Source organism: Venturia canescens, chromosome 4 (genome assembly GCF_019457755.1).
Source record: "Venturia canescens isolate UGA chromosome 4, ASM1945775v1, whole genome shotgun sequence".
Classification (NCBI taxonomy): Eukaryota; Metazoa; Arthropoda; class Insecta; order Hymenoptera; family Ichneumonidae; genus Venturia; species Venturia canescens.
Genome location: NC_057424.1, coordinates 1,416,404 through 1,438,457, shown reverse-complemented (window position 1 = coordinate 1,438,457; position 22,054 = coordinate 1,416,404). Strand labels below are relative to the sequence as shown.

Below are 22,054 nucleotides of genomic sequence, written 5' to 3'. Positions count from 1 at the left end.
CAAAAGTTTTGCTACGCCCCTACCTGCACACATTAATATCGGACGTATACGTATGCTCGTATCCTAATGTCCAACACTCAGTGGTATAGACGTGGCAACATCGCTGGTTACTGACGCTATTTTGTCGTGTTGATATACACGCTGCGTGAGTCTATCTTCGTCCACACTACCAAAATGGCATAACAAGATTGGGCGAAAAAAGATTTGGAAGATTTGCGCGAAAAAAAGCGATTGACAAACGAATAAAAGCCCTTTTGGGAATGAAAAGATACCGCGAAGAGGTTAGAACGAAGAAAACCAAGTGTAACACAAATGATGAGTTGAAAGGTGTGCGTCTAGTGCAATGGGACGAATTGTGCAAAAATTTCAAGTGTGGTCGTTGTAAAAAGACGCTCAGTCTCGATAACATTCAAAAAGAAATACGCGCCGGCTTGACTTCATATTGGAGGTTTTATATGTTGATTGTTGCATAAAAACTCAAGTTCCAACAGGGCGGTTCCACATAACCAAAATTAACGAGAGACATTCGGACATCACCACTGGCATCGTCTTCGGTAATTGTTTTTTTTCTAACTCACTCATTAATTAGTCATCAATATCCAGTACAATAATCATATAAAAATAATTTTTTTAATCACATATTCTTTTTATTTACTCGACAGGGGCTGTGCATGCAGGTATCGGTTGCAGTACGTTAAATAAGCTTCTAGCTTGTGCTGATATTCCTACCATCACGGACAGCTTATTCAAACGTTATGAACGTGAAATAGGACCGATGATTGAGGAAGCTGCTAAAGAGAGCTGTAAGCGAGCAGCTGCAGAAGAGCGAGAGCTCGTTTTAGAAAAAATGGTTCAGTTAGCGCAGGAGTTATAAGCCTTCTTTTTTTGATATCATGAAACAATCATTTTGTTAAAAAAGTTCTATCGTTATATCATTTTCTTAAAATTTTGCTGAAAATTTTGATATTTATAGGTAAAACATAAAAATTCTCAATAGTCTCTCAAAAGAGTGCTTGTTAAAAGTAGCATTTTCATCAATAAATATTTTGACTTCTCATCAGTGCCTTCTTAAACTTTGCATACATTTTTATGAAATATTAAAGAAACAAGTTATTTTTTCAAAAAAATGTAAAGAAAAATTTTTCCGCAATTTTTGTAATTATACAGCAAGTATTTACTAAATTTTTTGATTTAAATGTCACGATAGAACTACCTCAAACAATTTACACGTTTATTTGGTTTCAAATATTACGGGTTTTTTGACTCAAAAATATAGTATATATTTAAAATTTTAAATAATATAAATATAGTGTATACTTTAAATAATAGAATATGTTTTAAATAATATAATTATTAATTCGAAGAATTGTGGGATGTCGAAAAATATAATTACTTTATAATTATAGATATTTTATATAAGTAGTTATTAATCCGAAGAATCATGGAATGTTTTAATTAATTTTTTCGCAAAAATATTTTTGTATTTTTTCTACAAGAAAGATTTTGTCATTTTGTTTAATCCGAAGAATCGAGAGATGTTTTGTTTATTTTATCGAAAAAATATTTTCGTGTTATATTTCGTGTTATATACTTAAAATATTTGCATCGTCAGTTGATGAATAAATTGAACCAGAAACAATTGGTTGTTTATTTCTTTTTCTTTTTTTATACTATTTTCTTTGCTATTTTCTTTCCTTTTTACCTGTCCTATTTATATTATTATTTCGACCTGAAGAGTTGAGGCACGAGGTGTATCCGAAAGAACAAATTCTGCGAACATCGATGTACTATGGACCAGCTAACAAGGATTTTGAAGACCGAAATAATAGAATATTTTATACAGCCTTGTTGGATGTCGTGAACATTTTGGTTTCATACGACATGGGTTGGAGTAGGCGTGGGAATGGTCGAAGCTATAATAGCTTGAATGGCTACGGTGCGATTATTGGCTTCTTAAGCGGAAAAGTGTTGGATTTTGCAACACGAAGTCGCAAGTGCAAACGCTGTGATAGTGGTATCACTCAAGAACATCACGATAGCCGGTTAAATTTTACTGGAAGTGCCAAAGCGATGGAAGCCAGTGTTGGTGCAGAGCTGGTCAATAACAGCACAATATTAAAAGAAGCCAAGCTGAATGTTCGTGTACTCATTGGGGATGATGACAGCTCCACGATAGCTGCTGTCCAACGAGGAAACCCTGAAACGATTTTTAAACTCTCTGATATGAATCATCTTCGGAAGCACTTTGTAAACGATTTATAAGACCTCAAAAAAGATTATAGAGAGATGAGAGCAAAGGAAACAATTCCACATCTAAAGAAATGTTTTGGTTATGCAGTTAAGCAAAACCAAGGTAAAACAGCGGATTTGGCAGCTGCCTTACGCAATATTCCTGATCATGTTTTTGGAGCGCACGAGAATTGTGGACAGTGGTGTCGCGGATCCCAAGGACGTCACGTCATTCAAGTAAAAGATGAGAAATTGAATGAAAAATTGATTCAACTTTTTGAGAAATATGCAAAAAATTCTCACAAATTTTCAATGGCTGCTTCCAGTCAAAGCAACGAGAGCTTGAATAATATAATGGCTCATAAGGCACTAAAAAATCAATGTTACAGCCTCAGTGAATCAGCTGATTATCGTATGGCGAGTTCTGTGATTGCGAAAAATGATGGAGAAAAGTATATATTGAATGTCCGAGAAAAACTATCGATGCCAAGTGGAATACATGCGTCACGTCATGCAGAAAGTCGAGAAAAAATCAAACAACGAAGAATAGTTAAAGCTCGTTTACCATCAACCAAAATTCGGCGAAATTTGTTGTCTCTGAAACGAGATTCGTGGAGAAAAAAGAAAGAAGAAATCGAAGGCGTGCAGTATCAGTCAAACTGTGGTATGGATCTTGATACAGAGGATTTGGATTCTATTATTGATTCACCTTTCATTGTTAATGATCTACCGACTATTTTCTTGACAACCGAAAGTTGTAATATCATTTTCTTTGATCTGGAGACGTCGGGTTTAGCGAGTACTAGCGATATTTTGCAAATTGCTGCCAAGTTGGGAGAGCACACGTGCAATATCTACATAACTCCCACGCAACCAGTAGACCCTCGTGCATTCATGGCTACAGGGTTACAAAATGTCAATGGAAAGCTGTACTGTCGCAGAAAACAAGTCAACTCTGTTCCTCTGACAGACGCATTGATTCAATTTCAGCAGTTCTTGAATTTATCTTCCATGCCCTGCATACTTGTTGCCCACAATTGCAAATTCGACTCTTCTCTTTTACTTAAGGCAATAATACATAATTCAATGGTAGAGCAATTCGCAAAAATCGCTGGTTTCTGTGACAGTTTAAATTTGTTAAAAAAGCGTTTTCCCAATCGCAAAGGTAAAGGTTTGTTTAAATTGGAAATTTTAGCCAGAGATTTACTTCAGGTTCAATTAAACAACAAGTTTCACGAAGCTACGTATGACGTACAAATGTTGGAACAACTAACGTCTACCTTTCTTTTAAAATCAGATTTGATCGCTAATTGCAAGGATTACAAAGCGTCTGTCTCATCAAAACTAATGCAACCCCACTTGAGTAACCTCAAAAACGTTGTATCCCCTTCGATCTTGAACAAATTAATCACAGCAAGATTAACTTACGGGATATTGAAAAAAGTGTACGCAGAGCAAAACCGCGAAGGTATCGCGATATTATTATCTAAAAAAGATGCTAATAATAAGACAACCGTTACCAAAGACAAAAGGGTGATAGAGAGAAAATTGTTAATCAACTACAAAAAGACATTTAATTTTATGGGTTGTTATTTATTATGAACCAATAAAGGACTGGTATTTACAGAGTTACAGAGTAAATGACCTAGCTTTGCTATCCAAAATAATTTCATTATCTGAAACTCAATTTTAATTACTACAAAAAATGAAAATTTTGTTAATTTTTGTCGTTATCATTTCACTAAGTGTTAAGGTTATTTATCACTTGCGTGAGTGCGAGAGAGATAGCTTCAAAATGGTTACACGGTTCACTCGGACACCCTTGATTTTTTGAGAAAAATAAAAGTTACACCTCTGATAAAATGAGAGTAGCGTGTAACTCATATTTTCTTTCAAATATCAAGCTACTTGGAATAAACCGTGCAACAGGTTTTTTACCGACTGAACAAGTGATAGATCGCCAATTAGCCATTGTGTAGTTGAATTATCGTCGTCCAGCTTCTAAAAATCGACAATAGAGGCGCTTCCAATGCATCGCTATTCTTTATGGTTATTTTACTTACCTCAAACAAACGTATACAAAACGTCGATTGTTAAGTTGATTTTTTGAGGTTAGTTTTCTTTTGTCGTCGAAGATTCTTTTTTGTTATTGAGTTTAATGTAATTATTTATTAAATTCCATGAACATTTTTAAATACGAGAATCATGACGGAAAAAATAAATAATAAAGTATTTAATTATTTAATGGGATTTGAATCTAGTGAATTAAATAATCAAAAACTGCCAACTTATCGTGATGTGATCAATGTATTCATGTCTAAGCATCGATTTCAAAAATTAACAATCCGACAAAGCTCTACTACCTCCGTTAACTTGGCCCCCCCATTTAATTATTTTAAACTTTCGTTAATGCAAATCGTTTGAGAGTCGTTAGAGAGAGTATGAGAGAAAAGAAAAATTGTTTGAGAGTAATTATTTTTTTGGCAAAAATGATTTTATTTTTTGGCGTGAAGCTGGCCCCCATTTTTTTTATCTCCTGGAAAAATGGACTTAGACGTTTCATTTTTTTTTTAATCGTTTGAGAATCGTTTGAGAGAGATTGAGAGTGAAAGAAAATTATATGATATTTTAATTGATATTAAATGATTTATAATTAGGTGATTTCACCTAGGGTCCCTAGAACTGAGGCACTTCCGGTGTGCGCAGCGGGTATGCGCAGTGCACTTGCGCAAAGCACATGCTGTACATGCACGTGGGATCAGCTGATCAGCAGCTACAGCAGTCGACCTACATTTTTATACTAATATATTTTAACGTTTTCCAAGCAAACTATCGATCAGATAAAATGAACTGCCGGACTGAACGATCAGTACGAAAGATTAAAAATTTTATCCCTTTTCACCAGCCAAGATGCTATGAGGATTGATTAAAATCAGATATAAGGTAAGTAAGTTTTTTATTTTATTTCCTTTTTGGAACAGCTTACCAGCTGTTTTCTCCAAACTCCTGCAGTTTGCTCATTATCGTCTTTCTTTGAGAAAATTTCAATCGTGAAATTTTGAAAAAGCATTCGAGGAAATCGATGGTCGTGCATTTACAGGCACGAAAACGTAGGCGAAAAATACTGGAGCAAAATGCAGGATTACGAAGCCAGCATGCCCGCGTTTCGCTCATCAGCTGGTCTACGACTACGTGAGAAAAATTTACTATTTGTTCGGAGGGACAGCATCGAGGCTCTCTAGTATCTTCAAAATGAAGTTTCCGATATCATCGATCACGATGACGACGAGGAGCAAACCAAAGAGGTTTTTTTATTTATTAAATAAGCGATTTTACTGAAAATGCAAATTTTCATATTCACTAATTTCATTATTTATAACATTTAGAGTTGATCAAAATTGTATCTTTTTTTCCAACACAGTTTCAACTACTCGCATCCGTCATATTCCGGGAACAGGAGTCAGCCCGAAACATCGATTTATCGTCGTCTTCGAGCACCGAGGATTCCGAAACATTTGAAAAAATTGCAAGAAAACTTCACGTCCGTCGAGCCGAATTGTATGATAAGTTGACGGAATTTTTTTCCGAATCGCTCACGCAGCCTCGAGACAATTTAATTGCTTTATTGCCATTATGATGAACGAGTGAAACCGGTGAGATTTTTTATCAGCCATTTTCTCGCTTCTCTGCCTTCACTTTCAAAGAAATATAAATCTCGAGTACAAAATAAAATGAAAAAGACAGAAAATCCTGCATGTAAGAGAAGCAAAATTGTAAGGACACGAGAGCTTTTTTCTTCCAAAGCAACGTTGCTTCACATGATTTTAAGCGAAAAAAAAGAAAAACAGTATAAATATTTGATAATTCAACAATACAACATCAACTGGTTATCGTAATATTCGTTCAATCATTTACTAATATCTTTCGTCGTACTTGAAGAAGAAACTAAAAAATTTGAATTCGAGTCAAAAAAATTCTCATTTCTTTTCGCTGGGCTACTCGTTTTTTTTTTTTTTAATTTTGTAAAGACGAAAAATTATTGGAATACATTTATATTTTGGACTTATCATTCAAAAAAGAATTTTCTTCTAAATAGGGTAGTCGACAACTCATTGTTGATTGACAATGATACTCCCAATCGAATTCGGAGTAGAGGAAATTAGTGAGCGGTTCAAAAGAAGCAGTCACTGCGTGGCTCAAGAATGTCCAAATTTGTTGCGTAAAGGTCTTCTGGAGTTGTTCCCTGGCTGTGTCGAAGTGACCTCACCGCAGTTTACCATTATAACTCTTAGTCAAAAATTAAGTGATAAAAGTCACCCGTGGAGCAGGGAAATGGAAACTGAGAAGCTGGCTATATTCGTACGTTTTTCCAGTTGTTACCAGCTTACCAGCGGTTTTCTCCAAACTCCTGCAGATTGCTCATTATCGTCTTTCTTTGATAAAATTTCAATAATTCATCGTGAAATTTTGAAAAAACACTAACTTTGAACAATTGAAATATAAACTATTCTTATATGCATTTTTTTATTTTTTACACAGTTACATAAATATTCTTGTGATTGGTGAAATTTCAGCTGTGTTTTGCACCGTTCCAAGAGTTATAGCAACGCAACTGGGCGAGGTTCGTTCGGGGCTGGTTTTAACAGCGGCTGTTACATCCGATCAAGAAACTGGAGAACGCAGGTTGGAAGCTGGTGCTATGGTTTTTATGATTGCTGTAACTGCCAACCATTGAATAACGAAGATGCACAATCCGAGGTTCAGCCTCCACCCTTCTACAAGGACGTTTCATCGTAAATCAAGCTGGTATAATTGAATATTTTATTCTGGAACTTCTTTGTTCATTTTTCAATGATGAATTCTCATTGATAATCTGAAAAATTATTCTTAAAGTTCTCCCCACGATCCAAGTACGTTGAACAAAAATTTAAACATTTTTGAACCACCTTTTTTTAATATTGTTTTCAATTTTTGTGATTATTGGATAAATACGGACCTCCGTGCTGTTGGCATGGACTGAAGCGATTCACTTTGTTGGTAGGAAAATAATTTTAGAGTAGAGATATATGATAGTGAATTTATACGGAGTGACGAAATGAAGAGTAGAATTGTACAGTACTTTCTAAGATATTGAGAGCACAATTTTATTGAGACCCAAGAGGCATGCTTAAAAATTTGATGTTCTGTACAGACTGGGCAGCTCTGGGAACAATCAGTAGTTGGAAGAATGTTGTTGGTTATCCAATCGTTAACGTGAAATCCGTACCCTGTTTTTATCAAGGAATGGAATGCATTGATGAGGAATTCATGCAGAACTTTTTTTTAGAGAAACTTAAACTTGTTGAATATAACCTCAAAAATTGATATTCCATTTTACTGAATGCATCGCAGTAAAATACTAAAGAGAAATTACATATCACACCTGTCAGCTTAGTCAGAGATGAGTCTGAGTTCTTTGGCTTAGTATTGTAGGCTAAATATTCTCGACAAAGCGCTGAAAACACCTGACAATTCGTACGAACTCATCAAATCCGATACGCGAGCCTCTGCGTGGTAAATATCAAGAGACTCGGTAGAGTCTCGGGACAAGTACATTGATAGCCCTGTCGTCTGCTGGCCCGAGGCTCTCGCCGAGACTATACTTTCTCTGAATAAAACGATTCGCGGTGGTGGGGGTAAAATTGGCATGTGATTTTCTTTAATTGCGAAGCCTATGAGTTATGTACGACTTTGAAAATTGAACTTTCAGCTAATTGAGAAATTCTCTATCGAATGAGCCCAAAAACAGCATTATTGGTGGCGTAATTGCTGAGAAAAAACTTTGCACGGGCTCAAGATTATGCAAAAGTTACCAACACATTCAAAAATTTATGTGTCTGTATATTATAGTATAACACCATCAAAGGCACTTTGATGCTATCGAGTTTCTGATTGGTTGGATCTGACGACATCCATTTTTAGACGTTGTGATTGGTTGTTGAAATTAGTTGTTGATGATTGGAAATCTGACGTCAACTTCATAACGTAGCACACGGCGCAGCACAGCTGGTAACAGCAGTCATAAATTCGATCGATATACATATATATATGTACAAACCATGTGTCAGTTTTTGATCGCATGAACAGAGTTTCGACATTACGAAGTGCGTGCGGGATAAATAGAAAAATAATTTTCGTCATCTAAAGAAGTGCATATTACTATTTATTTTGTTAAAATTTGTGATATATTAAACCGGTATCAAAGCGGCCGCGTAAATGTAGTCTGTGATATGAGTGTGAAAAAGAATATAAAAAATGCGCGATGCATATGTCAACGAAACTTTTCAAGATTTCATTATTTCGTTCGATTGGAAATAAGTGTTGACTGAAATAATCCTTCAATTAAACCAAATTACAAAATATTGCCCAGTGCGAATATATCGTCACTGGCATGGTTATATATCATGTGTAAATAGGTTATACATACGAATAAATAGAACAAAAACACACGGAACTGTTAGAATGATATTAGAAACTTTACTTGAATAAATGTTTTCTAATTTATTTCCTGTGTCAACATTATATATAAACATTCCCATATTTTGCTTGATATTCAGTTTGGCTCTGCCCTCTCCGATCCTTGTTTTCACCCCATCAGTTTGCAGAGGATCGATACATATTATTAATTCGTTCCCTAATATGTGTCCTATGATTTTCCGGATTCTGCCATACAATTCCATTTTTTCATGAATGATTTTTATTTAAATGAATAGTGATGGGCCGGACAAGTACTTTTAACACATATGTAAACATAATTTGTATCGATCCAATCGACGTCAAATTTTGTGAATAATACCAGAGGATCCTGAAAGTCTGAGAAGAATTGATTTTCTTATAAGTCTCTGCCACCATAGAGTAACATATGACTAGCTTTCATGTGAGTTTTTTGGATTTAAAAGCTTCTTAGAAGAATTTAATAATGTCAAAATTTGGAGTTACTAATAAAATACTTGTCCACCGATTGATATCATAAATTTTAATGCTGCACGTAATTCAAGTGGTAACTTTTTTCAATTCATTAGAAAATACTTGGCCTCGAATTGATATAATAAATTTTAATGCTGCACGTAAATTAGATGGAATTTTTTTCAATTGATTTAGCTGTTCGAATCAAATAAGAAGGATGAGGCATCGGTTTGCATAATGATTTCAAACGCGATTTTTCGGTTTTTTATTTTTTACTTGTTATTTGATTTTTTTGAACTTTAAAAAATAGATACAGAATATTTTTTTTTTAAACATACTGTTTTTTCTAGATTTGTGAAATTTTTTTCGAATTGTACTGTATTTTTTTTTTATAAAATAATTTTTTTGACAATTTTTAAAGAAAATTTTTTTTAAAGTTTTTTTATGGTTTGACTTTTGCAAATCAATTCGAACTTCTCTACACGATATTTCTCTTTTTGAATTGCGATAATCATATTCTATTACTTTGTAAAATATTATTCAATTGTGTTCCTATATATATGATGGAATTAAAAATCGTAATTGTATCTTCGTAACCAGATTAGAAAATTAGGTTATGCTTTGGAGCTTCGCTGTGCTCTACCATTTTTTCTTTCTTTATTTCGGGGACTATTTATTATCTTCTTCGGAAAAGCGGAACTCAATTATCCGAAAAAAATAATTCGTAGTACATACCCATATTTTCGGTAAAATAGATGAGTTAAGAACAAATAAATCGTACCATAAACTATATTGTTTGTGAAAGGGAATCGTTAATGAGATTTATTCTGTGTCGGTATTTTCAATGTTCAAAAATGTAATAGCAAAAGTTTAATGCCACTGGGATCTGAAAAGAAGCTCACCTATTTGGTTTTGATTTGTTACATACAAAAGTTTGAACGTTGTTACAGATCTGGATAACACGAGCTGGCGTCAATCCAAATTGGGAACTTATAGCACCAAAAGGATTTAGATTTTATATGCCAATAAGGAGTGCAGGTCGTGGATGGTTAGATGCAACCACAACAGCATATGTCGAAAGTCGTTCTCCGTCTGTCAGTGGTGACAATGAGTTGCCAACCGAATTGGCAGTAAAGGAAATTAGTGAGCGGTTCAAAAGGAGCAATCACTGCGTGGCTCAAGAATGTCCCACATTGTTGCGTAAAGGTCTCCTGGAGTTGTTCCCTGACTGTGTCGAAGTGGCCTCACCGCAGTTTACCATTATAACTATTAGTCAAAAATTAAAGTCATCCATGGAGCAGAGGGAAATGGAAATTGAGAAGCTGGCTATATTTGTATGTTTTTCTCTTTTTTTTCGACTTATTCCAGCAAATTTTATAAAGGTTTCAATATCAAATTCTTTAAATTATTACAGGTTGTTCCGACAGCATCTGACATCTGCACGCAGTCAAAGATGGTCGGTTATTGGGCTGATTCCATAAATCCTTTCAGCGGACAACCCTATCTCAATCCCCTCAAAATTAGTTTAGTTAATTTCGTTTTTTTGAAGTTAATCGTCAACTCATGATCCTCGATAATGTTCATTTTCTTGATCGCCGAGCCAATAAAGCCTCTCGTTCACACTGATAAACCTATTTTTCTTTTATTGTCCTTCTCATTATGTTTCGATTCATCGTTCAATTTAAATTAAGCATTCATAGTAGGGCATCAAAGAATTCAATTTTAAAGATTTGTGAAATTTTTTATTTGACATGACGTCTAACAATTTAGACAACTTTAAACGTAATTGAAATGTTTTGTAAACACTAAAATCAACGTTGTACATAATCTGATATTTCTTAATATTCAACATCTTTTAAACTCTTATAGCTATTCATTTTTTTTGCATTCAAAGGTAGCATAAAAAAAATATATAAATACGTTGAAAACAAGAATATATATAGTGCGTCGAACGGAAAAATCAGAAATATTCTTTTTTTCTTTCTTTCAATTCTTTCACCGTTTTTGCGTGACTCGTAGAAAAGCACTGTCGATGTATTGCCATGAATCAACTGTATAACTCTATAATTTACCATTTTATAGATATATTTACACCTGATATGAGATGATATGAGAGGATATAAGGAATAAGGCATTAATTGCTATCACAGCAAAGAGATCATTGATAAACGAGGGAAGTTGATTATTGTACACGAAGGCTATGGACTTGGAGCCCCATGAAAGAAAGTATGAGATACGAGACACTTTTAGCTCGAGTAATGCTCTACACTCTATAGAAATCACATTTCTGTTGTTCTAATGTACAAGATGAGATGCGGTAAGACATCTGTCTTAGCCGATGCAGGTGTTGTGTTTTGCTCCAAATCGTTAGAGCACTCCCATTTCTTCATGTTCCGAAATGAATATCCGGTGAAATGGTTTGCCATGTAAGCAACTATACCAATCAATCTGGAATGAATAAAATAATAGTGTACAAGATGTCAAATTACTCTATTTATTATATATAACTCAAACTCTTGATGTGGAGTACTAAAAATTCTCACCGGTACAGGACTTCATTTTCTTCATCATCTTTCAGTTTTAAAACGGTTGGAAAATTTTCCAGATTAGATCGCACGCCGTGCAAGTCTGTGGTACAAACGCGAACATCTGCATCAATGAGCAAATGCACACCCAGTCGATTTATTCGGGTCATTTTCCCAGGGCAATCCTTGTTGAAACATGGTAATTTTGTGAGTTGCGGCCAGAAGTTGAGAGCATTTTCCAAGGCACTGTACCCAAATTTTTGTATGATTCTGTGATTTGGTGACATCACTACCAATGAGTAATCTCGCTTGCACGAACGGGTACACTCTTTAAAGATATGCAAACTGGGTTCCGTTTTCATAGCTAGGTTTAGGAAGTTGTAAATGCTATCATACGCACTCAGTGCGTACGAGACCGTCTTATTTACCGTTTGCACTTTTGGTTTCGGTGTATACCTGTTGAAACATATATTATAAAAGATAGTTAAACACAATACATTTATGTTGAAGGTACGACAGTCTTTCGATATATACGAGATTCTCTAAACTGTCATCAAAAAGAATAAAACTAATTTACGTTGTAAAAAAAAAGTGTTTGAATAATTCTTCTTACAGCTCTTGTTTTGTTGCTTTATTCCAAAGCGTTGATTATGCCCGGGAGAAAACAAAATAGAAAAATAAACTATACTGTTGATATCAGGGGCGGATTTGATACGCTGGCCACCCTAGGCCTATGTAAAATTGGCGCCCTCCCCCCACCCCCACTCCCTGTAAAGCACGAAAAATTGAATAATAATATGAATATGTAAGAACTAAAATTCAAAAATAACGAAAGTATCTGTAAATGATAATATTACCTCAATCAGTGTCTTTAGATACTGATGTATACCATTTTTATCAGTGAGTAGCAAAATTAATGTTAATCAAATCATCACAATCCAATGATCGTAGCAATTCCGATTCGATGCAAAGGATAGCCAGAGCATTCAGCCTGCCCTCGTTCATTTTAGAGCGCAAATAATTTTTCACTCGCCGCAAACACGAGAAACTTCGTTCACCGGAACAGTTCGTAATTGGGATACAAACACACATGCGTAGAGCTATATCAACGTTAGGATAAATGCTGTAGAGATCGTCATCATGAAGCCATTTTAATAATGTCATCGGCGTGTCAATTTGGCTTTGGCTCGAAAAACACTGGCAGCGAAAGTGCAGGCACTCTTCTACAAAATCCTCTTCAAGATCAGAAGCGTAAATATTTTATAATGCTGCAGCCCTCTCTTTTACTTCAGCTGGGCTTAGATTCGTCAGATTTGTAAGAAACGAAAATTTGTCGTGAAATTGCTGATATGCCTGTCGTCGTTTTCGAAGCTCGCAAAGAAGTTTATCTATGATGACCAAAAACGTGGAGACCCGTAATTTTTCCCGACCACTCATTTCCGTTTGTTCGGCCGACTCGTCAGAATGGAGTTTTCGTTTTCTTTTGCGCTTCAGTTCTTTTTCATATTCTCCTGTTTCAGACAGGTTCAGCGCTTTTTTCTCATATTCATCGAAGTTATTCCGAGTTTCGCACATGAGACCGATTAATGAGTCGTAAATCTGAATAGCGGTAAATATGTCAACGTTTACAGCCTGCAATTTTCTATTAGCAATATTCAACCGATTGAGTAGGAAACCCCAAAAAACGGTCATGAATGCCGTCTCCAATCGGTCCAATTTCAATCGAATTCCTTTGGCTTCAGATCGACTGATCGGTTTTTCGGTTGAATCATTTTCGAAGGTGTACAGCGCTGTATAAATTTCGTGCCAAGACTCCAACAAACTTTTGCATGCATCTGCACGAGCAGACCAACGAGTTGTCGACAAGCTTTTTACGGTACTTGTCCCTGATCCCGCTTTCAACTCTTCTTTGGAGTGACGTTGAGCTTTTAAGATCTCCCAGCGATGTGTTGATGCAGTAAAAAAATTGTACACTTCTTGCAGAAGTCCGAAAAACCAACAAGCTTCTTCGCAACTTTCTGCTGCCGATTGCCCAACAAGATTTAGCGAATGAGCTGCACAGGGAATATACGCTGCTTCCGGGGACAGTTTTTTTATTTGTGCCTGCAGTCCGTTGTAAACGCCGGACATATTGGAAGCATTGTCATATGACTGACCACGACAGTTCGAGATTTCGATTTCAAATTTTTTCAGGGCTGAAGTGACAGCGTCTGTCATCTCTTGCGCTTTATGACCTGTATTGGGGATAAATTGAAGGAAGCGCTCGATCGGCGAACCATCATTTTGAACGTAACGGATTACGAACGTTAACTGATCAACATGCGATATGTCTGGTGAAGAGTCTATGATCATGGAGAAGTATTTCGCTGACTTGATCTCACTTACGATAGTACGAAGCACTGTATCGGCCATTAGTTTGATAAATTCATCGCAAATCGTCGACGACATATAACTTGTACGTCCACTACCCGGATTGCCATACCTCGAAATATGATCAGCCAGAAATGGATCAAATTCAGCCAGTAGCTCCAGAGACATCAAATAATTTACATTATTTGCCGAACCGAACTTTTCGTCATGACCTCTGAATGGTAGTCCTCTAGATGCTAAAGCTTTTATAGTTGCCGCTACACGTTTTAAAACATTCCTCCAATACGTTGTTTCCTCATTAAGCTGTGCTGTGAGCCGCTGATCGATTCGACCGAGAACATTTCCTCTCTGCTTCATTTTCAAAATGCACGATTTATGGGTTGAGGAATTCTCGTGTTGCGCGACCCGACTATGAGCGTTTTTCCAATCATTGAACCCTACGCTGCCAAACTGGGTAGCACCATCAAACGCAAGACACGGCCCACAATAAACTCGACCAGTGCTTGGAGAATAAATTAACCAACTTCGGTTTGCTTTCTCTCCATTCAAAAGTTGCCGTTCAAACAATGACTTCGATAAATGACGCGTGCGGTCTTCGTACACGCGGTGGCTTTGGGCAAAATCGATATTCATATTTTGCTGCACTCCGTTCATCGCTATCCAGTCTCTGGTCTTATCGTTTATAAGCCATTGAGCTGGATCTTCGCTAACTCCAAACGTATCATTTTTCTTTTTCTGGTTATCCAACGATTCTGCGAAAATCTCGGCTGTAGAAGCAACGTGAGCTGTCGTGACTTCGAGCTGGTTACTGAAGGTACTTGTACTGAGTTGTTCCGGTTGTTCGGTATTTTCACTGTCACTAATTTTAGTCATCGTACACGGAGAAGAAAAATCATTATCAGGGTCAGTCATACTTGCCGCCGGCTTCTTGAAGAACGCCACTAATTTGTTCATTTTTTTCATGACATCATTCTGTTTGTCCGTCTTTTCTTTGGCTCGCTTCCTGTACTCCGCTCCACTTAATTTTTTCCGCCCATCACTCATATTTGCAATATTAAATACTAAACACCTCTTTTTTGAAATATAATATATATTTGATCGGGATAAAACACTATATAAACCACTAAAATATTCGCAGATTATGAAGTAAACACAAATATTGTTGCAAATCATGCACACTCGTTATTACTTTTACACTGAACACTCACTTTTCACTAACAGAATAGGTTTGGATCGAATGAAGATTCTCGAAAAGTCAAGAGCAGAAAGGACCCGAGCATGTTGCAGCACGTTTGCACAACATAGTATGTTATGGTTGTTAATATACAATGTTGCTGCATGTCAACGAGCTGCAATTCGCTGAAGCCTGCTCTTTGCTCTTGGCTCTTCGAAAATCTTGATGATTCGACTTAATCCTACTCTGTGAGTGAAAAGCCAGTATTCAGCGCAAAAATAATAGCAGAAGTATGTGATTTGCTAAAATAATTCTATCAATTCCTTGATCTGCTCGACTTTTGTTGATGCAATAAGATTTATTCCGATCGAACAGGTATTACGGTTTAAAAAATGTTGTTAGTTGTTACGTATTTGATATTGCAAAGTGAGTATTAGGAGAAAAAAGTTAAGCGGAACGACATACAGGAAGCAAGCAAAACAGATCTAGAAATAAATTGATATGGTTGAAAAAATTAACGAATTAAAGACGCTTTTTAGAAGGCCTGCGGGCGGGAAGCGGTGGTAATATTTTGGATCCCAGGAATGGTTATTCTTCTCCTCCATCGTATACAAAAACTAATACTGATGGCAGAAAAAAAATCAAATGATCCAGTACTAAATATCTGTGTCATACAGCAAAGAGAGAATGATATGCTTGAATTTGGAGTAAACCAGTGAGCGAAAATCCAGTTCGATGATCCAAACTTTCATAATAGTAATCTCCTTACATGTCATTTTTTTTGCGAGGTACTATGGACACATTTTTGAATTTCTATGTGTTAACGTATAAGTTCACAGAGAGCGTGACTGCTAAAAAAAAAATAAATTTCGCCAAGTTCTGCCGCCCCTCAAATTTAGTCGCCCTAGGCCGGGGCCTATTTGGCCTATCGAGAAACCCGCCCCTGGTTGATATAGTTCTAAGAAGTACACGAGAATTGAGAGTTCGAGGGGCATCCGCGGTCGCGGCGATGTAAAAATTTGACATTTTACATTTCGAGGTTACGTTCGGGTTCATCAGCTGACCCAGCTGACTGCAACACTCAACTAAAAGCACACGGTAATATTCATGTATGCGCACGGCACGGGCGCACGGTTACAGCGTCCACCTTGAGCGCTACCATAAACCTAGCCGTACAACTTTGATTTTTTAATGTTTCAAATATTCATTACTCTAGGTGCTCTCGTAGACCAGCTGATGAGCGAAACGCGGGCATGCTGGCTTCGTAATCCTGCATTTTGCTCCAGTATTTTTCGCCTACGTTTTCGTTCCTGTAAATGCACGACCATCGATTTCCTCGAATGCTTTTTCAAAATTTCACGATTGAAATTTTCTCAAAGAAAGACGATAATGAGCAAACTGCAGGAGTTTGGAGAAAACAGCTGGTAAGCTGTTCCAAAAAGGAAATAAAATAAAAAACTTACTTACCTTATATCTGATTTTAATCAATCCTCATAACATCTTGGCTGGTGAAAAGGGATAAAACTTTTAATCTTTCGTACTGATCGTTCAGTCCGGCAGTTCATTTTATCTGATCGATAGCTTGCTTGGAAAACGTTAAAATATATTAGTATAAAAATGTAGGTCGACTGCTGTAGCTGCTGATCAGCTGATCCCACGTGCATGTACAGCATGTGCTTTGCGCAAGTGCACTGCGCATACCCGCTGCGCACACCGGAAGTGCCTCAGTTCTAGGGACCCTAGGTGAAATCACCTAATTATAAATCATTTAATATCAATTAAAATATCAACTCTCGAACGATTTTCTTTCACTCTCAATCTCTCTCAAACGATTCTCAAACGATTAAAAAAAAAATGAAACGTCTAAGTCCATTTTTCCAGGAGATAAAAAAAATGGGGGCCAGCTTCACGCCAAAAAATAAAATCATTTTTGCCAAAAAAATAATTACTCTCAAACAATTTTTTTTTTCTCTCATACTCTCTCTAACGACTCTCAAACGATTTGCATTAACGAAAGTTTAAAATAATTAAATGGGGGGGCCAAGTTAACGGAGGTAGCTCTACTGATGTAATAAAAGGTGTGATTGATATTTGGAACAATTTCTCCATTCCGACAAGTCGCATTCAACACATCATTAAGAAATTCGAGAAATTTTATGATCAATACAAAAAGTTTAAAATTGATCACAAGAAAAAAAATAAACCACCAGCACAACAACAAAGAATTCAGAATTTTACACAACAGTTGGATCAATTATTTGACATAGCTAATTGCGAAGAAACTATACATTTACCAGAGTATTTACAAGTCTATTTAACGAAATGCCGAGAGAAAGGTACCAATAATAAGTGTGTACCACTTGAATGTATGTCATTTGAACAGTTGACTATTGGCAATCAGCTATATGTTGCAGAAATAACAAATGAAAATAATAATACTGGGGAAATTGGTGAGTTACAAACTTATTAATAAATATTACGGTCAATTAATGAATATTTTGTACTTTTAAATAATTCTTTAGGTAGTTGATGAAGTTAACAAAAGATTTCTTAACTTTTTTTCATAGCATTTTATTTATTAATATTACAAATAATTCTTTTGCAGTTTCAAGTCAAAAATCAGTTCAGTTCTCATTGTCAGATATTATTGGTAGTCAGTCGTCGAAAGGCAGTGATTTTAAACGTGATCATTCGGATTTTGAAGATGAACTACCTGAAGTAAAAATTAGGAAGACATCCATCATAACACCTGAGCTTGTTTCGGCATTAGACCGTAATCAAATCAGCACTAGATCAGCAATGCATGTTATATCTGCAGTACTTCTCAGTCTCGGATTAGACATCAATGACTATAATCTAAGTTATTCAACGATATATAATGCTCGCAAAAAATTCAGAGAAGAGATTGTGGAGAAAATTAAAAATGAGCTACAACTGCCTAGATGTTTAATTGTCCATTGTGGGATGGAAAATCATTGCCTACTGATTTCTGCAAAAAAAAGTAGAGCGACTTCCTATTGCTGTCACTGGAGTAAATACTGATCAACTCCTAGCAGCTCCAATGGTTAATGAAGCAACAGGAATCAAAGAAGCTGAAGTTGTTTTTGAAGTTTTGAACCAATGGAATATCATTGATAGCATAAAAGGAATGTGTTTCGATACTCCAGCCGTAAATACTGGTAAATATTTTTTACGTTAATTATGTTATTATTGAATTTTGTGATCTAGAATAGATTCTTTTATCCCTTTTTATCTTTTTATCGTTTTTGCATCTACATTATCTATACCTAAGATTTGTAATTATTGTCATGTATTTACTCGGATATAGGTATTAAAAATGGAGCATGCACTTTGTTAATGCAAAAATTACAAAAGGATTTATTGCATTTGGCATGTCGGCATCATATTTATGAAATAATTCTAAGAAACGTGGTGGAAGTCGCTTGGCCAATTACATGCGGACCAAATGTGATGATTTTCAAAAGATTTCAAGACTATTGGGATAAAATAGACATCTCTCAATATGATATTGGAATTGATGACCCTGAAATAAAAAATATCCTGGATGGGATAAAGAATGAAAAACTTTGTTTTATTCAAAGTCAATTAAAGGTAAAACTTTTACTAGTCGAAATATAATTTTGAAAATGTAAGAAAATTTATATCCTTTGTTAAGTTGAAAATATATATTTACTAGTAATAACTCAATATTTATGAGAGTTCTCTTTCCTTAGAATCATCAACCGCGAGACGATTATCGTGAGATTTTGACCCTCAGCTATATTTTTTTGGGTGGTATTCCAAATGGAGGTATCAAATTTCGAGCTCCAGGGGCAAATCATCACGCAAGATAGCTATCTAAAGCATTGTATTGTCTAAAAATATATATGTTTCGAAAACAGTTCGAAATATCTAAAAGCGATGTTAAGGCACTTCGAGAAATTTGTGTCTTCCTGATTCTGTTTTATATTGAAAGATGGTTCACAGCTCCAGATGTGACTCAAGCTCCTTATGGTGATTTCAAGTTATTTTAAAATTTGTTAGCGTACAAAAAAATTCATCCTAGGATAGCTTCGGCTGCACTTGAAAAATTGTGTCTTCATTTCTGGTACTTGCACGAACACCTTGCTGTTTTAGCACTATTTGACCGATCGGTACCACGTGAGCAAAAATTGAAAATGATCGATTCACTTAAGACCAAAAACTTTTCAAAACTTCCCGCGAAACGTATCACAGTAAAAAATAAGAAAGATTATGTTTCATTCGCAAAAAAAGAGATTAGTGAGTTTGTCAGTAAGGAATCATTATTTATTTTCAAGCAGTTTGAGTTATCTTGGGACTTTATTGACATCGATCCTGAGTCGTGGGATTCGAACGAGAGTTATAAAAAATGTTTCGAGACATTTAAACAATTACAAGTTGTCAATGACACCGCGGAGCGAGGAGTGGCATTAATTGAAAAGTACAATAATTGTTTAACTCATGATGAAGAACAGCGACAATATATTCTCCAAATCGTTCAAGACCACAGTAAAAAATATCCATCGGGTAACAAACAAGAGTTTGTATTACCTGATGCTTCACTATAAGTCTATTAAATGATGTTAAAAATTTAAGTCGCAAAATTGATTACGTATTTATGAGAATATTGAATAAAAATTTTTTCCATTCTAATAATAATTATTATAACTTTATTAATGATATTACTCTCAGTAGTATAAGAAATAAAACAAAATGATTTTAAAATCTCAATGTATGATTTATTGATTCCATTTTTTATCAAAACTAGAGCAAAATTCAATTATTTATGTCAATCAATATAATTAATATCATATTACGTTTTCCATCAATTATAAAAATAATATTTATGAGAAAAAAATTTTTTTTTGAGCGTTTTTGTGATTTAAAAGAAACAAAACTAGCAATTTTATCGATTTTCAGCTAATTATTTTTTTAAATCTTAAATATCTCTTAAACTATCGATTGTATTCCGTACATATATCAAATCTTTTTTGTAGGAAATTAAATTTCCTAAAAGTTCATCATTTACATTTTTTCTGTAGCTCTCGTCGTTAACGAGATAATGGCTAATCTCATGATAATCTCATGAAAAAATCAGTTTTAGTGACCCGCAATAACTCACCAGTGTGAGCCACGGTTTCGATGCAATAGGGACTTTTATAGAGGGTTCAATTCTGAAGAAAACATATTTGTGGGTATGATGATACCATCAAATTCCGCAGAGTCATAAAAATTAAAGAAAAAAAAATCGAAATTCACGTGTATATAAATGGGAAATCTTCAAAATTGAAAAAAAAGTACTTAGAATTAAAATTCAGAGCTCCCCTTTGGACAGGGTCTTTTTTTCAGCGTAAAGAATGATATTTTGTTAAAATCTTCGCTTAAAACGAATCACCCTAGTAACACATCAATAAATAAACGTATAAACTTTTATTTATCCATTCGTTATGGCCTTGAACGTCCGTACACTTACAGAACGCTTATAATTTATATAACGGAATATATCTCTCTGTTACCTCGATCCCCATTTCAATATAGTGAAAGCATCATCGTGTGAAAAATCCGCGTATGTTTTCGTGTATGGGTTACGGAAAGAAAATACCAGTGCTTTCAAATCAATCCATTATTATCGATAGTACTAAAAACCTTTTTCATTTGTTACATTTTGAGAAATTTGGTTATCCACTCAACACTTATTTGATGTACTTTGTTATAAACAGTCAAAGCATGTAATCGATCATTATTTAGAGTACGAATGACAAAAACTCGAATGGAAATGAAAAATAAACGCACCTTTTTCAATTTTCAAAATCTGATGAGAGTCCCTCTCGTTGATTTATAAAAACACTTTGAGTTGCTCACTGAATCCTGAAAGCATTCGGTTTTATTCATTAAAACATTTTTAATTGTAATGAATAATTTAGGATAATAAGAATCGTTCGTTACAATCGGGGATTTTGGTTGATGAACAACCGTAAATTACAATCGATCACGCACTGCTGAATTAACTCGTTGGCAACAACTTTTGTAATGAATGTTAACACACGAATAAACACAATTCATGAATAAACACAATTGTTCCTCAATGATTGTCTCCAGAGCACTCATCACATGTTAAACGAACCCAATCAAAAACGGAACGAATGATCCAAGTATTACATAGGTTCAGACGTTTCGAAAGAGCCTGTACCGGAAAAAATATTGAACATAAAACATGCATTCGCACGATTGGATCTGCGCAGTTGATCGGATTGACGAGTCCCAGATATGCTCCCTTCCTCGGAATCTCAATTTTTCACATCTCCCTTCACAATCTTTTTAAGAAAACACATACGTAACAAATGTGATTATGAAACATATGCAAGGTCATAAGACTTTTATCACTGGAAACCGTAGCGAACAAACATTTGTCAACGCAACACACGCACTCTGTGTGTAACTCAGAATATACTATAAACTCTGTCGCACGAACGAAAGGCCGAGACGCGTGTGGAGAACTAAGCGTCTCTCAATTTTTCTCTTCACTCATGGGTTATCAAATGCGATACACTCTACGCTGCTTTCTGACGTATCAGCATTCAGAGTTTCCCGCATTGAAAGAAAAAAAATATAGGATAAGCAAAATTTATGGTGTGTTTGTAACAAAGGATAGAAAAGTTGAGAAAGTTGTTAAACCAATAAACTTTTCTTCGTGTGTTGAATTACGCGCAAAACGGCCAGAAGCAGACTATTTTTATTTTTAAGCCCCAGAGATTTATTTTTCAAGCTAAAACAAAGAATATACTAAAGA

The 22,054-nt window shown here is 35.3% G+C and overlaps 4 protein-coding genes and 1 long non-coding RNA gene across 7 annotated transcripts in view; 3 read left to right on the top strand and 2 right to left on the bottom strand.

Annotated features, from left to right (window-relative positions):
- ry (xanthine dehydrogenase rosy) overlaps window positions 1-21,723 on the bottom strand; it is a 359,506-nt gene extending 337,783 nt beyond the window's left edge. The window contains exons 1-2 of one of the 3 annotated variants that reach the window (XM_043415814.1): window positions 21,211-21,723; window positions 21,058-21,132 (exon numbers count right to left, since the gene is read on the bottom strand). Coding sequence is in view for 1 of the 3 variants with exons in the window: in XM_043415813.1 (XP_043271748.1) it covers window positions 24-33 (10 nt within the window). In the remaining 2 variants the exon portion in view is untranslated. Of the gene's footprint in view, window positions 1-23; window positions 49-21,057; window positions 21,133-21,210 lie in introns of those variants that run through there. The other 2 variants (XM_043415816.1, XM_043415813.1) reach the window with 2 other exon arrangements.
- Window positions 1,882-5,801, top strand: LOC122408929 (uncharacterized). Its single transcript, XM_043416057.1, has 5 exons — window positions 1,882-2,247; window positions 2,339-2,466; window positions 2,556-3,762; window positions 5,330-5,421; window positions 5,651-5,801. Exons 1-5 carry the CDS (start codon window positions 1,882-1,884, stop codon window positions 5,799-5,801), a joined length of 1,944 nt encoding a protein of 647 aa, XP_043271992.1.
- LOC122408926 (uncharacterized) lies at window positions 6,355-10,804 on the top strand. Its single transcript, XM_043416051.1, has 5 exons — window positions 6,355-6,532; window positions 6,804-6,923; window positions 7,123-7,139; window positions 10,125-10,508; window positions 10,589-10,804. The coding sequence occupies exons 1-5, from the start codon at window positions 6,355-6,357 to the stop codon at window positions 10,739-10,741; spliced, it is 852 nt and encodes a 283-aa protein (XP_043271986.1). The 3' UTR covers window positions 10,742-10,804.
- On the bottom strand, window positions 10,895-16,031 carry LOC122408784 (zinc finger MYM-type protein 1-like). The gene is made up of 4 exons (XM_043415821.1): window positions 16,013-16,031; window positions 12,313-14,928; window positions 11,718-12,155; window positions 10,895-11,622 (listed from the first exon to the last, which is right to left on the bottom strand). The coding sequence occupies exon 2, from the start codon at window positions 14,721-14,723 to the stop codon at window positions 12,960-12,962; it is 1,764 nt and encodes a 587-aa protein (XP_043271756.1). The 5' UTR covers window positions 14,724-14,928; window positions 16,013-16,031; the 3' UTR covers window positions 10,895-11,622; window positions 11,718-12,155; window positions 12,313-12,959.
- Window positions 16,036-20,017, top strand: LOC122408790 (uncharacterized). Its single transcript, XR_006260543.1, has 5 exons — window positions 16,036-16,341; window positions 16,460-17,693; window positions 17,849-18,422; window positions 18,572-18,855; window positions 18,978-20,017. It is a non-coding gene; the product is annotated as an uncharacterized lncRNA (long non-coding RNA).
- Window positions 21,724-22,054: the final 331 nt, after the last annotated feature.